The sequence below is a fragment of the Cariama cristata genome, unplaced genomic scaffold, assembly GCF_000690535.1.
Source record: "Cariama cristata isolate BGI_N322 unplaced genomic scaffold, ASM69053v1 scaffold3552, whole genome shotgun sequence".
In the NCBI taxonomy this organism is placed as follows: domain Eukaryota; kingdom Metazoa; phylum Chordata; class Aves; order Cariamiformes; family Cariamidae; genus Cariama; species Cariama cristata.
This window is the reverse complement of record NW_009603058.1, coordinates 1919-19983: the sequence shown is the minus strand read 5'-3', so window position 1 is coordinate 19983 and position 18065 is coordinate 1919. Positions and strand designations below refer to the sequence as shown.

At 39.6% G+C, this 18065-nt stretch overlaps 1 protein-coding gene across 1 annotated transcript in view; it reads right to left on the bottom strand.

Annotated features, from left to right (window-relative positions):
• Window positions 1–18065, bottom strand: part of EXT2 (exostosin glycosyltransferase 2) — a 76838-nt gene that overhangs the window by 58524 nt on the left and 249 nt on the right. The window contains exons 1-6 of the mRNA XM_009695015.1: window positions 17761–18065; window positions 17495–17584; window positions 12330–12446; window positions 8674–8869; window positions 5124–5263; window positions 4154–4247 (exon numbers count right to left, since the gene is read on the bottom strand). The exon at window positions 17761–18065 is cut by the window's right edge and continues 249 nt beyond it. Coding sequence (XP_009693317.1) covers window positions 4154–4247; window positions 5124–5263; window positions 8674–8869; window positions 12330–12446; window positions 17495–17584; window positions 17761–18065 — 942 coding nt within the window. The remainder of the gene's footprint in view (window positions 1–4153; window positions 4248–5123; window positions 5264–8673; window positions 8870–12329; window positions 12447–17494; window positions 17585–17760) is intronic.

Genomic DNA, 18065 nt, shown 5'->3' with positions numbered 1-18065 from the left:
TTACAATAGAATTCATTTTAATTATGAGGTTTTCCAACTAAGGATAAGAATTACGTCATAGTCAAGACAACAACTGAAATCAAAGTAGTCGGACAGCGAGGCTCCAATCCCACAAAGGTTATCAGACCCAGAAAGTCTGATAGGTATGACGAACGCATGCTTCATCCTACCAAAAACCAGGAGAAATTCAGAGCAAGGATTTGTTCTGTTTGGCTAAAACCAAGATGATCTCAACCACACTCATGTCGGAACATGTCAACTGGTTTCTTAATTTACTGAAAAAGTACGTTAATTGGCAGGTACCGACAAAGCATGTTTCACAAGTCTTTATCAAAAACATATTGTCTCCCCTAATGGAATTTTATGTGCAACAAAACCAGTTTTTGAAATAAAACCTAAACACATCCTAACTGCAAAGGAAACAGGGAGATGTTGTAGAACAATTTTCATACCGATTTTAATACAAGTTTTTTACAAAGATCACCTTTTCCTCATTCTAATATCAGTCGCGGACCAATCTTTTCATAACTGCTGTATCAAACTCCAAGTGTCGCACAACGTAAAAACAAGAAAGAACATGATCGTTGTGATCTAACTTTCTTTGTTTCCACCTCGCTAAGAGCAACGCTTAGTCAAAACTGGAATGGACTGGAAAAAACCAAACATACCACAAGACCAGTTGCAGTCAGTCCTCTTCCACTTGACAAAAAGCAAGTATCAAAATGTTGTATATCAAGTGTTACTAGCCCTTGGAGTGGAAGCAGCAAAAGAAAGCTGTTTAAATATTGCTGAGAAATATGGGTTACTTGCAAAACCAGAATATTTTGAAGCTTTTGTTGCCCTTCCATGGCTAAGTAGAGTAAGTAACTGCTATAGATCACATCTGAAAACCTGTATAAATCACTCCAGGTCATTTGCAGATTCATTCTACAAATCGGCATTAGTTGAGCTTCATTTTAGTAATTCCTTGCCTCAGAAACAAAATAGAGCACTTAAGACAAACTCACTCTGCTTCTGAACTACCCTTAAGCACCAGCCTCCTCAGAAGGTTCATTCCAACTTCAAATTCTCTCTTCCTGTATCACCACTTTAGCCTTATTTTGTGAATCTTTACTCATTAATTCCTGTACGTTGTTGCTGAAGTGAAGACACTGAAAAAAACTGGGAAGACATTTCGTCTAGCCAGAAAGTCCTAAGATACTTTCCCAAACCATTTAAATCGAAAGACAGCAAGTAAAGTGTGCAACTGCTCCCTACTGTGAGATGGATGAGGAGGAAGGAAACAAAAATCCGTAACACAGGTGAAATATTAGTGCGTATTTATCAGTGAGGAAAAGCAATTGGCTTACTGATAGTCCACACAACATCAGTCACTAAATACTTTTTCACCATATCAGATAGCTAGAACACAGAACCATGTATCAGCAAGAGAATTTCACAGATGCTTACACTGGGACTTTACCTTGTAAATAAGGCTAATAGGACCTGAAATGTATGGATAACATGTTGAAGTATCCTCAATGTGCAGACAGAAATAAATTCACAAAGACAAGACACAGACCCTGTGATTTCATCCTGACACTCTTACTACCAAAACACACAACTACATCCTCAACAAAAGCATCAAGATGTGAGACAAAGTTTTAGAAAAAACATACTTCCCACCTTCATCGATAGAATCACAGTTTCCAGTATGTTCAGTGATGCTTTGGACCTAATGGCAATGACTGCTGCAAACCATCCAACAAAATTCACTCCAGATAAAGACTAGAACTGCATTCTGGGTATTAAAATATCTGCTATTTTAACTTAATTTTATGGAGTTACAGATAAGACAGAATAGATCATCAGAATTAAGGGGGTTTTTGCTGGTTTGTTTCATTTTGAATATTTAGGGGTTTTTTTGTTTGGTTTTGGGTTGTTTTGGGGTTTGGGTTTATTTGCTTGTTTGTTGGTTTGGGTTTTTTTTGTGTTGTGGGTTTTTTTTGTTGTTTTGTTTGTTTTTTGGTTTTTTTTTGTTGGTTATTTTTTTTACAAACTAGTGGTGTTTCCTGATTTCATACTTTAAAATTACTGTTTAAGCTGTCCATAAAGTCAAGTGCATTCTCTGTAAAAGGAGAACACTATCCTGAAATTATTCTTTTATGATATTAGTAAAATGGACAAGCCAATCAATGCACACTTCAGCAGATTATTAATGTCAGTTTTAAAGCTTTATTAGGCAAAACTCCCTAGCGTAAACATCTCTACGTTCATGTCAGAGAAAAAAAAGAAAATAAAGCAAAATCCTGTTTCTAGGCTCTTTATTAGCAAAGTTACTTTTTCACCTGTCATCCCTGGTGGCAAATTGGTGCTGACAGTGGGCTGCCCCAAAATGGCTCATTTGTGGGAAAAGACTAAAGAGAAAGGAGACCTCTGATGGTTGCTGTGATATCTGCAGATTCTCTGTACAGAGAATGAAGTGAAGCTGGCAACAGAATTCAGGTGTGAAAATTTGAGAGTCTATTTTCTCCACACAATCTCAGTATTAATATAAACTACACAGCTTTTAGCACCGTCTAGGTAGAAATAACTAGAGTGTTGTAGGTTGCACTCTGAAAAACCATGCTTTGGGTCACTTTTTACAAGGACCACACAAAAGATGACTTTGTTACTAAGGTCAGGTAAGGGAATTTCAGAAATGCGTCTTCCCAATTCTTGCAGAAATTCCACTACAGAAATCCCATGCGTCTTTAAAAGTCAGCTGAGATCAGACAGTTTACTTTTTCCTTACATACGCAGCTCTCACTTTCTCTATGCCTCAGTTCTTCATCAGGAAAAACAATGACAACAGTATCTCCCTACCTTATAACAATATATGCTCAGGTAAAATAAGGTGACAAGGATGAAAGATTCTAGATACAAGTTTACAATATATGTTAACATCTATCTTCTTCACCAGCCCAAAAGTGTTATCTATATGTTCCAACCACCAAAAGAACAACGTGGTTGAATCCTGCCCCCTAATCTGACAACAAAACTCTCCATACTTTGTCAAAATCCTCACACCATTAACAGTTCTCATCTGTTGAGGTTGCACTTTATGTGTGAGCTGTACAATTAAAGAAACTGATAATGACAGTGTCCATAACAGCAAAGCTAATAAACAGGAATCAGCATCAACTGGAGTAAACTAGAAGACATTTCATTTTGACTACATACCCTGCTGACACAGACTTCATTCATGAGTTTGGACAGTTTGTGATGTCAGCTCTTCCAGTCACCAAATAAGTGAAGTTTCCCTCTCAGAGGAATTATCAAGTTAGCTAAAAATATTTAAAACACTTTGGACTCAATGCTTCCCTCATATTTTGAGTGATTAAAGTCTATCTACAAACCAAGGCTTCTCTTGAGATCAAGACAAACTCTTGAACTTCTTCTTTAATACAATTTAAATATCGTGTAGAACAAAGAAACAAACATGCACTGTGATTTCATCAGTAATATGTTAATATACGAGAGCAAGCAGTACACCTGCATTCAAGGAGAGCTTCCATCCCAGGGTGCATTCAGAAAACAGAGGGGACACAAGAAAAAGTGAAATTAATGAAAGTGGAGTTCGAGCACATTGGTAGAAACTGGCAGTCTCCGCTCAAGGTAAGTACCACATGATCTTTAAATGAAAAAGCAGATACTTAAAACCTCAGTTTCACATTTCAGGAGATCTGCTGCAACCCAGGATGGGGAGGCACTGATCACTGTGGATGCTAAAGATCCTATAATATCTTTCACAACAGCATGTATATTAACATAGTAGGTTGGAGAAAATCCAGACTGAGTAACTGAAGTCTGCCTACTGAAGTGTTCTTCTGCAGTCGCAACCAACGCGACACTCTTAACTCCCTGACCTGACAGGTAACGTAGTACTGACCATCAGCGGCTGTTCAACACATTTAGCTGCACCAGTGACGGGTAGAGACACAACACTGAAAAGTCATGGTGAATGCATACGTTTAGCACAAAAAAAAGAAGAGGGTCAAACAATCAAAACATTAACATGAGAGTGCAACGGATGCTTCTGTATTCCAATGGATTTCACAGTAAGGCAGGTGTATGAACCTACACTTCAACTGTAAATAAAGGAAAATAATTTAAACACACTACATTATTTTACCTGTCTTTGCATCTCTTCAATCTGTCGCTGGGGGACACTTTGCAGAATACTGTACATTTCCGGCATCTTTTCTTCAGGGATGACAACAGAGGCCCTATAAGCAAAAAATAGATTACAAATGGTAAGACGAGAAGGAAGAAGTTCTGCATTAAAAGGTGTCAGCTGCTTTTCCAACCCAGAATCTTGTCCTACTCTAGTAAGACACATTCAGAAAATATTAGCAGAAAGAAGCAGTCTTCTCTCAGTGTAATTAATTATTCTGTAGCAGTTCCTTCCAGCCACTCTGCCCACAGATAATACCACAAAAGTCTCTGGACCGATCCATACAGACGATCTAATAAATATGGAAGGGACAGAGACCCAGAAATCCTAAATTCTCATCTCCGGATTGCTACTGACTTGTTCTCAGCTGAGATTTTTGGAGTAACCAAACAGTAGTAACTTATACAGTGCTATGTATATAAACCAGTAATTTTTGTACATATTATCTTAAGATCACGTAACTGGGCATAGTGCATGCATGGAAAAATAATCAAAGCTCTTAACACAGTGTACTCAGCTACAAAATAATTATACCTTCCAGTCTCAGACGAACTTAGGAATCACGATACAATACAGAGAATTTAGCACTCATGTGAAGCAATTTTTAGCACATACTTTCCTTAAAAGAGCCTGAATGCAGACCAGCCCTCACTGAATTCAAGTGCAAGATAATAAAGCAAGCCTGTTTTAGAAAAAATATGATTGGCTACAGGATAACCAAATGCTGTGTCATCTCTGCCTTGTTTGTTTTCCTCTCCTATATTTAATGCATGATAAATTAAGGGCAAAGACTGCATGTTAACTTACTCTGATTCTATTCCCTGCAACCCCCAGTACACTTGATTTATCACACAGATTTTACTCAAATCAGTGAAGGCAATGAAGTCTCTTATGCAGTGCTTTGATGTACAATACTGAGGGTACAGACCTCTTCCAGTCCAGAACCTCAGAGAAAGGTAAAATGTAGGAGTCAGCAATGATGACTGGGACACAGCCAGCTTGAAGAACATCGCTCAGCACTGCCTGTCCCAGGCGGGCTCCACGTAGAACAACGCAGAATGTAGACTCCTGTCAACAAATGGTACCCAACACACATGAGGGGAAAAAAAAAAAAACAACAGGAAATGTTAGGTTTGTATTATGTGTGTGCATGTGTATGTACGTACATATGCATTATGCTTTCCTGCCCTCCCCCTTGTGCAAAAAACAAGTCAAAAGGAAAGCAGGCTTGCTCCGTGCTACCAATGTATTCTGAATTATTAGCTAATTCAAAATAATTACCCAACTTTATCCTCTAGAGGCTCAAAAATACTCTAAGTGGAGAGATGAGAAATCAGCTAAGGGGACTATTCTATGCTTTATTTTAATGGTGAAACTTCAGAATTCTAATTGAGAAAATTCAAGGGGCAAAATAAATTAAACATTTTGAAAGTCTGGCATCACAAGACGAGCAACAATCAACATGAATTTATTGAGTACAAACTGTATGAAGCCAACCTGCTTTTCTTCCCTTATAGGGCAACGCAGCTCTATGGATAGCCGAGAAGTAATAGATTTCATACCTCCACTTTAAAAGGCATTCGACATCTTTGACAGCATTTTCACAGGCAAATTAAGAAATTAGGGGCAAGATAAAGCCCTCATAGGCTTTATAGTTACACAAATTATAGTTACAGAACTCTAAATATAAAGCAGTTAGCAGTAGCTCACAAGTAAAACAGTGACGGACCAAATAACCTTTCCCAGGTGCAACAGTATCCAATGTGTCCCTTAGTTACCCGAATAGCAGAATTAAGGCCATACTTAGTAGATCTGACAATACCTACGATTTTGTAGGATTAGCAAGCATAATGGATAACGGGATTACAGTTTGACAATATATGGGTAAATTTGACTAAAAAATACCAATACATACAGGCTCCAACACTTAGATAAAAATAACCAACTGCATAAATATAAAGCATTAAGTTACCAGCTAGGTTTTACACTTTGCAGAAGAGGACATTTCCTACAAAAGGACAGGAGAAGAAAGGGTATTCACGTGTCAGCAACGTTGTGCTGTTGAAAAAACAAACCGTTCCACCCACAAGTTGTATTAGAATGCAAAAAGAAGTACCATCTAAGAGACCTGAAGGAATCACTCTTCTCAGTAATAAAAGACCTCAGACACAGCAGTGTGTTCAGTTGGGTGACGCACTTCCAGGGGGGGGAAAAAAAAAAAAAAGGATGATTCCTTACCTTGAAAGTATGATCTACAAGGAAAGACTGACTGTATCAATACCACTTATTCTGAAGGGGTGAGGGCAGGAGGAAGATAGCTAAAGGGGGCTTCAAAGACATAAAAAGTTATTGCAAAAAGGAAGAATATAACCCACTTACTCATGTCCACAACACACAAGACAAAAAGCCACGAGTTTAAACCGTTGCAGAGGAGACTGTGCTGCACTCGCCTTGTAAACAGGGACTTTAGTTCTCACTGCCACTGAGGAATCTTGCTACAGATTCAAGACTGCAAAATAAATGCTTGTCGAGTTCAGCTACACAAACAAGGAAAAAGCCCAAGACGGTACTATCCCTAAGTCTAAGAAAGAAAAATTATAAAGTTGATACAAGGGCTCCCACAGGTAAGAAAACATCTTTTCAGCTTGCATTCTGTGGCCTGAGGAAAAGGAGCCAGGAGGCTCAGCAAGGCAGCAAAACATCAAAATGGAACTAGGAAATACAAGGGGGTTTGCTGGCTCTTCACTTGTTTCCTAATGCAATCATAAGACCTGTGTTCATACTCAGGGAGTACGGCAAGCCTTGAAAATCTCATCCAAGAGAAGATTGCAAACAGGAAGCATTAGCAACCCAGAAGCCCAAGAGCCTGTCTAGTAGGAAGTCTGTAAAGCGGAAAGGATGAACTGTGATGGCAGCCCCCCTTCCTCCACCGTCAGACAGGAAGAGAAGGAAAAGAAGGGTGCGGGGAATGGAAGGAGCGGAGAGAATGAACACACATTTTAACCACTGACTCACTAAATCACACAGCAGCAGGTGGAAGAGACTCTAGCAAGGTCTGGGAGAGGAAAAAAAAAAAGAAAAAAAGCAGCCCAGATGTGGGGACACATGCTCATCTGCCCAGATAACCATTTTTCCTGTCTAGACAAAGGTTGCTATAAATATATCTCCTCGCATCACCACTATTATCAGCCAGACATTCCAAAGGGAGACGCAGGGCTCCGCAAAGGAAAGTATTTTAACAATCTTGGCATGTGCCAGCTTTCTTCTGAGTTATAAAATCATATACAGTAAGATATAGATATAGATTCCCTGACTTGTAATCCTTGAGTAATCCAGTCTGTATTTAAAGAAATAAAGCAAACAAATTTTTTTTTTCTCCTCCTTTTGGCTGGAAGTTCAGGACTCAGGGTGACCCTTTCCTCCCTCTCCCCCTCCTCCACAAGGCAGTTTAAACATATTTCCTATAAAACATAACAGGAGGGGTGGAAACTTTGCCGTTCCTCAGTTTGTTTGTTATTTTACCATCATTTGCAGAAGTTCAAAGAGAGATTGTGTGCTGGTGGCCACAGACAGAGCACAGTGGCCTATGGCATAACTCACTTCACCACACTGCATGCCAAAGCACCTCTCTGTTAGTGAACTGCCAAGAGACACAGGGGTCTGAGAACGCCATCTAGTTTTATCTTCACTGACACATCAAAAGGCCTCTGGAAGTTGGGCCAAGGCCATGAAACACATTTCACCTAGATATTTTCATAGCTGCATGCTGACAAGTCTTCTAGCTCAGCCTGTCACATCTATATGGATAATTCTGTAGAGTTTAACTACTAAGTTGCATACAAAAAATATAATCTGACCAACTCTCCTTCAACGTAGCACTCTTTTTTGCCCCCAAATAAATCCACGCATAAGCTCTTTAAAGTTCATTTTAATCTTCCCTCCAGTCGATAAAGCCACCCTCCATTCCAGTCTTCATCTAGCAAGGCCTGGACTGTCACATGTGAGAAATCAATTCCAAATTCATGCCTGCTGGAGGTCATTTTGCCAGTTACTCTGGAGGGTAAGGACTCCAATGTTCTTCCCCAGTTTTAAAGCGAGCAATTCTGTCTGGCCTCCAAAAGTTGCTCTTCCCATTGCTGTTGGATTTGGCAGAATCTTTGTATCATTTTTTTAAGTTTACATGACATTTTCATGTGTTACTAGAAGACATGACCAATCTCATAAAGTTGTTACACATAAGCAGCGTTTTCAAATTGTAGCATAGTCTGCATATCAGTTTGAGTACATAGTTCTTGGTGCTCTTAAAAATAAGGTTAGGATATAATATCCAAGCTAACATAACTAATTATGCAGTTTCAAAACACAGCCAGCAAGTTAACTAAATCCAAGGAAGTACCCGACCAGTGCTAAATGGGAACAGCTCCACAGCTAAGGCAGTCACCAAGGGGAAGAGAAGTTTACAGAAGAGACAGCCTTACCTGTAGCACTTGAGGATAATCAAAGACTTGATTCTTGTGACAGCGTTTGCGAACAGCAGGGACCCCATCTGACAGATTTGTGCATTTGTCTAGGATCAACACTGATTCCCCATTCTCAGCCTGAAGAGCTTCCAACTCAGACCGGTATTCTGGGTGCAGAGCCATTTGAGATAACAAAATGAAATACCTGCGAGGACTAAAAAAAAAAAAATCACAGCAAGGTTACCTGACAGCACTGTGAGTTTACTTCTACAATGCTCTAGAACGTATTTCCTTCCATCCTGGAAAAGCAAAGCAAGATTAACTAAATGTGGACACACTGCCAAGACCAAATTTTCAGACAAGGTTGGAAAGGGTAATGATGCAATATAAGTAAATCTTGGACAGTAAGTGGCTCAGCATTATTTACAACTTTGAATAAATTTGTACTTGGAATAGGCACTTGCATTATAACCTCTATTATAAACCGAAATAAACATTATTTAGCTACATATTAAAACAGGTTGCTACTGATGCCAGTATTATTTGTGCTTTTGTTTGGTGTTTGTGTACTACAACAAATTAGACACGACATTGAATGATGCTGCTAGTTTCTCCTCCTGTATATTTTCTCATCAGTTTTAATTGAAAAATGATGCTGAACCTGTGCTTATTTAGTCTTGATATGGTGACAGCAGCAACAGAACAAGCTCATCTCACTAGCTGTGATTCAGTTCTATCCCTTTTGGGCAACACAAAGGCAACATTTCCAGGACAAAGTCGAAGGCCCATTATCCCATTCACTCTCAACTCCTACCACGTCGCAAAACCATGAATATTTAAAATGTGCCTTAATATTGAAGTGTTTCAAGACACTAATTAACACTGGAGGTAAAGCACACAGGAATACAATCTCAAATTAGGTGCTCGCTGCTTTAAAAAGTTCTGGTAATGTTGGAAAACAGCATGTCGTTAAATTGTTATACTCATTCTCATCTACTTTGGTTGCCTTTTTAAACGGGTCAGCTGAGTCAGACTGCTCCAACCCTCCCCACTGAAGGGAACACACAGCGAGTGCCTGCCCTCACGCTCCCAAAAGAACACAGGAAACGCAAGGCCTGCACTTAGGATTCCAGTTCTACTCCACGTGATCCTATCTTTAATTTACAGCTCTGAAAACACATACAAACACACACTTTATAAAGTCAAACATCTCCTGCTGCTCTTCTCACCTCTTCTACTCATTTTCATGCTGGTCACTTTAGTTGCTCCAATTAACAGATGAGACTTGCAGCAAATTTTTTTTTTTTTTTAAAGCATTCTTTTTCCCAAACCTCCAGCTGCTACCAACTTGCTACCAGCAGCTCTACAGAATATACATTTCTAGCAGAGGTGGATTTAAAATATTTTAAACAATCCATCTAAAAAGGAGAGTAAATCAAAAGCCTTCAGCTTAGCTCTGTGCAAGGAATAAAAAAGGATTTGCCTTAAAAAAAGGAAATACTGCCGCAGATGAGTGATAATAAACACCTATAACCAACTAAAATTTATGCAGGTTTGTTTGTGTATATGTTTAAAACTGATTTTTTGCTTTGAAGTTGTCATCATCCTATGACACTCAAAAATCTAGCTATCAAATCTTGCTACAAAAGAAAGTATGTCCCAGCTCCCAGGAAATAACACACTAGTGTAGTGGGATGTAATAATTCATCCCAAGCAAGCCTGAATTCTGAGCATCATTCCCTTGCCAGACTCCTCCTGCATAAAGCAATCGAACCTGTGAATGTGTTTCAATTATTAACGCTACCTGGCCACCAGATGGTACTTCAGAGACCACAGTGTTCCCCACAAAAATAAAAACCCTTTTGAGAACACGGAAGCTCCAACACCTTCACTGAACACAGACATTGCATCAGCTCCCACGTAAGTATCTCTCCTCTGACCTAAAACCAGACATAGCATTTAGCTGACTACATGGACGTGAACAATAGGATGGCATCTTTCTTTACAACTGGTTCTACACATGCTGAAGCCTATCATCACGTTCACGCTTTCCAGACAGAAATACAAAGCGTGCTTTCACTCTGCGTCGGACTGTAACAATACTTGAGATCTATGAAGAATCAATTGGGATGCAACCAGATGCCCCTACACTGGCCTGGTTCAGGAAAATCACGAGCAGGAACCTAAAGGGTGTGAGCAACGCAAACCACCGCTGTACAAGTTTGTCCTGTAATGGACTGCGGTATCTTACTTCAAATAGCCCAGAGCAACAGCAAGAGCATTGTCCTTACCAGAGGAGAAGACAATTGAAGCCAAATTACAGTAACTCTTTGTGTTCGATAGTGGCAGCACCCTTTCAACCACACTTTTCGACTTGAACAATTCATATTCTCTACAGGAGGCTGTCAGAAAAAGGGACCTAAAGTTTCTGTATTTCTAAACTTGATCTTCACAATCAGCGGATGCTCATTGCCTCAGTCTGCCCATCTTTTAAACTGTAACAGAGGTTAAGACCTTGCTACAGTGAAACATTTTCAGCTGTGTAATTAAGAGGCTTTTGAAATATTAAAAGAGCAGTCTTACTACATTCAGTTAAAACACGTCTTCCAGACTTCTACCTACTCTTGTTCGAAGACATGAATGGATTGGAGAAACCATCACTTTCCAGGGTATGGAATTACATTCCCGGTTAAAGTTAGTGTTTTATTTCCCACTTGTCTTGCTTTACTTCCAGCTACAAAGTCGGGGGCGGGGGGGGGAGGGGTTTACTTCTTACTCCATTACTTCAAAAAAAGAAAAAAAAAATAAAAGCAGCATTCTACACTCTGGGTGTAACTATTCCCATAATCAAATCGTCTCTCATTCTTCTTTTTCATGAGCTAACCACACTAACCTCCTTAAGATTCACTCTGCAAGAACTTCTTCCCTTCAGAGCTGTATTTACAGGCTTCTCCTGTTCCAAACTCTCAATGTCATTTTGAAAGGACTTCAGAACCACAAAAACATCTAAACTGATTTACAAAGAATGTATCCATAAGACATATAGAGGCAAAGATCATACCCTCGCTCCTATTTTCCTATTACTCATTCAAAGTCTGCACTGGCTGATACTACCCAAGGCCCTTGTGTTGATCCCCCTGATCCCTTCTATCTCTTTAAAGTCACCGTGGAGGCATAGCACACTTCTTTTATCGTTGTAACAGTGATCTTTTGCCAATACTTCGCCTTTAAATATCCTAAAATAAATTGTCTGCAGTGAACTATATTGCTTTGAATTACTGCCCTGCTTTATTTACACTTTAAAGAAAGCAAATATATTAACAACTACTTTTATTTATACCCGAAATATCTTGTCAGCTCACTGGAAATATTGAATCTCATTCTACTAGAAACACTGTCTTGCTGTCATATTTTACAGTTCAGTTTCTAGAGTGGGAAAAACACAACGACTCCAAAAAATTCCTCAGTTCATAGCTAAACCACATGTTGGCAGATGAGTCAAGGCCATTAGCATTGGAACCATCATATATTTTAACAGCAAGAGCTATTAAAAGCAGCTCTTACAAAATTGCCCAAGCCCACCAACAAGTTACCAGCTACATTTATATTTTATCAGCATCAATATTAAACATGATATTGAATACATTTTGCCCAATTCATGGGAACTGCTTTACCCTGGTCCTCTTTCTGGCAGATCCACTTCCCCCGACAACGGGCTGTAAACAGGAATACTGACGTCGTAGCCTTGCCGGTAAGTCCATGTGGAGAAGCCTCCGCCAGCCAGCAGAGCTCTGAAAAAATACAAGAAAGCAACTTTAAACAGAGTATTTATACCATTCAAACTCAGAGCGTGATTAACTGATTGTCATTACCAGAACATCAAGAAGATGTATGCTCCAAGATAAGTTTTTCCCCTCAGTTTTTGTCAGGGGCATTTTTCACGCAGTTTTCCAGTTCACTTCAGTTTTGATGAACTGGGCTTACTGCCAGATTGATTCTAGTCATCAACAAAATGCTTACAATTGTGTATGATCACTAAGGAACAGACCATTTTTGCATTAATATAGGGAAATTTAATCTATTGCAGCCATGATAATTTTGCATTTTTGCAAGCTTACATGTCCTAAGTCAATTTTAATTTAAAGAAATATATTCTTAATTATTTATACTGGTTAACACGTTCCTTGACACCTGCACTAAAATATGGTATAGCTCTCAAAGTGTTAGAGACAAGCTATGTTTCAGATACAAATTCACGTACAGTAACATAGTATTCTGGCAGCTTACACCAACTCTGGACTTCTCAGGCTGGGAAATAAAAAGGAGTTATTTGCAACTGTATTTTCAAAGTGATCATACAAACTACTGAGATCTATTTCATTTTTATACTACACAAAAAATGCCATAAACAGAAAACAGGACAACAAGAACTGTGTATGTTCCGAAATTAACTTCCAACAGTAGAGGCTGCTTGGGACACTATGTGCTAGAGAGCGTGGGAATCATCAAAGACTGATAAATTAAGATGTAATTCAACCTCCCAACAGGATGACCCTGACTGTCTGTGGCTTTTCCTAGATGGGACAACCTTCTGCCACACAGAAGAGCTTTAAGAAACAGAAGAGAATAATGTGTAGAGAAGAAAGCAATGCATCATTCACAGTGCCAGAAGAAAACAGGCTTGTTACTATCTCCTATCCCAAACCAGGCTTCTTTGAAATATGTTACCAGAGGACATCAGCTTTTCAGTTGCCATTTCATCTCCAGTGACCAGACGGCACCATGAACACATCCAAAAGAAGCACAGATTCAGCTTCTTTAGTGAGACTTCTCAAACACCTGAGCAAACTTTCAGTCCTTTGTCACCGAACAGGAGGGTGTGCTATAGTTTAAATTGCCCCCGGGGTACTGCGTCTGCTTAAGGCACCATACAAAGCAGTTCGGAAAAAAATATTTCTCCAATTCTAGTTTCTCTCCTACCCTGTGGAAAGGAGCACAACACAAATACATCACTACACTAGGCACTACAGAAAGGATCTTGAGGAGCTCTACCCACTGGAGCAGCTATGATTACAGCCAAAAGCCTTATTATCACAAGCTTGCATACTGTCACAGTTCAGATCACAGCAAGCACAGGTCTCATCAGTAATCAGAACAGAGGCATCAGAACACAAAGTCAAGGTAAGACTGGAAGAGGCGCTGACAATCCATTAGCTGATATTCTTGTTTTCAGATATCACGGAATGAAAATCTTAGTATAGTGTTTGGAGAAGCAGTTTTTCCACAGTTGTTATACAACAGATTATTGTTATACCTAATTATCATCCAAGACCTATCTTTTTTTTCCCTTCAGGACATGACACCCCAGATAAACACCAGTATGCTCTGCCTGTTCTAACCCCCGTCAGATGTCCCACGGGATACTTCACTTCCCGGTCTGACCTGCAGTACAGTTGTTCAGTGTTCAAACACCACAATCACACTTTGCCATAAACGTGACTTCACCCAAGCAGTCAAGAAGGCAGTCCTAAGTGTTGTTCAAGAACCTCTTTGAAAATCCCAGGCTCTGGATTAGAGATGCATTTCAGCTTGATGATGATTGCAAAATTGAAACAACTTGCCCTTTATTACTTTTCACTCAGAACACATACTATGATAGGAGCAGAAATCAAATCAAGAAGAAGATGATAAATCAAGTAGGTGCTCAATGAGAATTTATTTCCCAAATCAAGTGATTATTTGGGATTCCTTTCCAATGTGTGTGTGTGTGTCCCCCCCCAGCCTCTGGTGACACATACAATGCTGCTATGACTAGGTCTCACCCTTGAAGCCGCGTGTTCTGCGGCTTATCCACATTAACTCAGTTACAAGTAGGAAGAAAAAAAATTGGCTTGGGTGTTGCTGTTCTTGCACCTCATATCCCCTCCTCTTTTTTTAACCCCCCCTAATTGGGAAACTACAACCAGATTGTTTTAATTGGATCCGGTGAAAATATGACAGCACCTCATCAGCCTTGAGAAAGCAGGTGTGTGTCATGCAGACTTTTACCTAAACAAACCCACAGGGAACCAACACCAGTTAAATAACTCCACTCTCATTTTCATTGTACAGTGCAGTACAAGAGTAGAGATATTAACTCCTAACGTACTCAAGACAAATAATCTTTAAATTGCACTGATTAGTGAGGAATGAGCCTGCTCCTGAGCAACCTTTCACCACTTTTCAGTTACTGATCCTTCTTTCCCTCCAGGAAGTGCCTCAACTGGTCTGTGCTCTAAATGTTTCTGCCCAGCTGCCATCATCATCAGCTTTCTGCCAAACTTCACCAGTCACTGAAACGCAATTCGTCAACTGAAACAGAACAAAAAAGTATCTTAGTTCACATGTTTAATTCTATGGCTACAGAGTAGCTTTGCAAAAGAAATCCTTTCATCCTCATTATTGTACCAATTTCAATACCGCTTATTAACAAATAATAGAGAGCTGATTTTTTTAAGTTTTATGGCAGGAGATTACATGTGTTATGGCAGCTAATACCGGCAACACAGCCTCCGTGCCCACAAGGCAGGTTTCCATCTTTGAAATAATGGAATAACGTGCTTTTACACTGTCTTTGGAAATTGGATTTAAAGATTTAATAAACAAACCCCTAAGTGAGGTGACTTAGCTAAAGACTTCCAGATGTATAAATATCATATAACTGACTTCCCCTTTGTGTATAAGGTCTTATTTTACCTGAATTAATATTCCGCAGCAAATCAACAGAACACAACTCTATCAAACCTCACGATCTACCTCTGTTCAACTATGTGTGATCTCCAATATGTGCAGAATAGAGAAGGCAGGCCACATTCCCTGTGCAAACTTCACAAATATTACCTGTGTATTTCATGAGCAATCCACAAAATCCCATAAATCCGGTCTTTCTGGAGCTGTACTGGTACAGTTCAGACCAAATGAACTCTGCCAACGGACCTTTATTTTGGCCTGCAGCCTCTCACCCTGTGATGCTAAACACAACTGTCCTTCACGCTTTGTCAAGTATCCATTCTGTAAGAGGCGCGGCCATTGTCAAGTTAAGAAAACACACCCAGTTGCTCGTTCTGTTAGACACGGACTAAGATCTCCACAGGACTCCAAAATCTTACTCTAATCTCACACTGTAGCACTCAGGCCCTTCCAGGACCAGGTCCACAGCACTGACTGTTGCACAGATCCCTTGCCTTCACACCTGTGAGCTGTAGTACTAGTTCTGTACTACACTGAATACAGTCTGTTGGCTGTCTACAAAAAGGAGTTTCCACCTTTTCTCCATCCCAAGCACTGTTACTGCCTCTCTTATGTATTACAGCTAGTAATCGTACAGCTGCAGGGTGAGTCAGTTTGGCAAGCTCAAGCTATGACAACAGCTATATGCCAAAAAAGATTTGATTTTTTTATTCAAATTATTCAGCTTTCCATGTTAGCATGACAAACACTAAAAACAAACACCTACCAAAATAATACATTTCCTGCATACTAAGCCAAGACACATAAGGTCAAATCTTTGAGACAAACATTTGACACAAAAAAGTGAAAAACAAAAAAAAAGCTGAGCAGTGTAAGAAATCTACTGCATGCAATTAATAAATCTACTTGTTCGATAGACACATGCATCCACAAACACGCAGTCCATTCCATTCAACAGAGTATTGTCAAATGAAAATTGCCCTTAAGAAGCATAAATCTTAAGATAACAAATACAAGTATTTACTAACAGATTAACAGGTTTGCTTAGGTAAGAATGATGCTTGACTGCCCTCTTCAGGCTAACCCACATGCATATAACATACTTCATACAGAGAAGTAAAAAACTAAAGCCTTACTTCACAGCCAGTGATGTAATTACAATGAGTAAACTTACTCTTTGAACATGTCCAGAAAAAACATGTTCTGTTCTGGCCTTGAAGGGTGCTTTAAATCATCTTTGGTGCAAAGAAATCAAGATATACTCCATACAAAATCATCTTAGCAAAGATCCCATATCTCACGCAAGATTTTGTTGACATTTAGCAGAAGAAAGTTAACCTTGACCTTCAAGAGAGGGACTGGTTACACGGGACCTAACTCAGCAGAACTAAACACATACAGGCTAATCTAGTAGAAACATACTCAGTAACAGTATCTAAACTAAATCAGTTTGTCTTACTCTTATTCCAGTTTTCTTTGCCTTACAATCTCCTTTCCTCTTCCAAAAGTAAACTATTCTGCAAGTGAAAATTGAGCTCAGGATTCACGCCTTTTAAGTTTCTGGCAAATATTTGCAAAGTACACTTGTCAGAAAATAACTAAGAGCATTTGTCCGATTAGTAATACAGCATAATTGTTAAGATAACAAAAACTACTGAAATTCACCATAGCTTTGCCAAGTAGAGCAGCTGCTTTAAAATGCCCTTGAAGCACCCGACTTCTATCAGAAAGTTGCAGCTACAATCACCTTTGAACTTCTGATTCACATCAAATGGGACATTTTGTAAAGCGTTCAGGTTCAGTAACACACACGACACAGGTCTAACCTCAAGATTCTCCATCCTTACAAGTAAATGCTGTCCGCCACATCCTGTATCAAATTAAATATGGAGCCAAACCGTCAGATCTCATGAGCAAACGCTCGTCTTATACAAGACAAGGACTTCTCCGCTTCCCTTTTTTTTTTTTTTTGAGAATAGAGGAAGTCATATTCCAGCTTTGACAAAGGTGAAGGAGCACGTCCTTTGCTATCAGCTGCACTTCTGAGCTTGTTGCTTCTTCAACGGTGTTTAAACTCAGATCTGTGATTCAAACACAGCAAAACGCATACCTATCTCTAGGAACATCTAGGGCAGTGTTATAGTCTGGTGGCCCTCCAGGCAGCATATTGAAGAGCAAATGATTTGTGCCTCGATCCCACCTAAGGCAAAAGAAGAAACAGACAACAATTAGAAAGGTGTTCTCTGCAGACGGACGATAAGTTCTGTCAAAGCCTAGCTCTGGCATTGACTCACTGCATCCTCCCCTCCTGCATTAACCTCAGGTTTTTTCCACTTTGTGTTCTTTAAATTCACACACTGAAGTTTCAGTAAGTACCTGGATAACTGTGCCAAAGCCTGAGCCGTCTCCTTGATACGGAGCGCGTTCTGATTGAGCACATCTATGGATGGCACAAAAAGGCAGGCCCGGTTGACATCATCAGTGTAGAACTCACTGTCAGAGATGGCAGTTAGCAGCTCGTTGTATTCCCTGGAAATGGTGTTGCTCACCGACGTCCCATATTCATCCACATACTTTTTCAGTGAGTAGATGTAGACCTTGATTTTGTTTTTGGGATTGAAGCCACATCGATAGACATCGAAGCAGGTATGCATCCTGCAGCTGAGGTCTCCCCGCTCAGG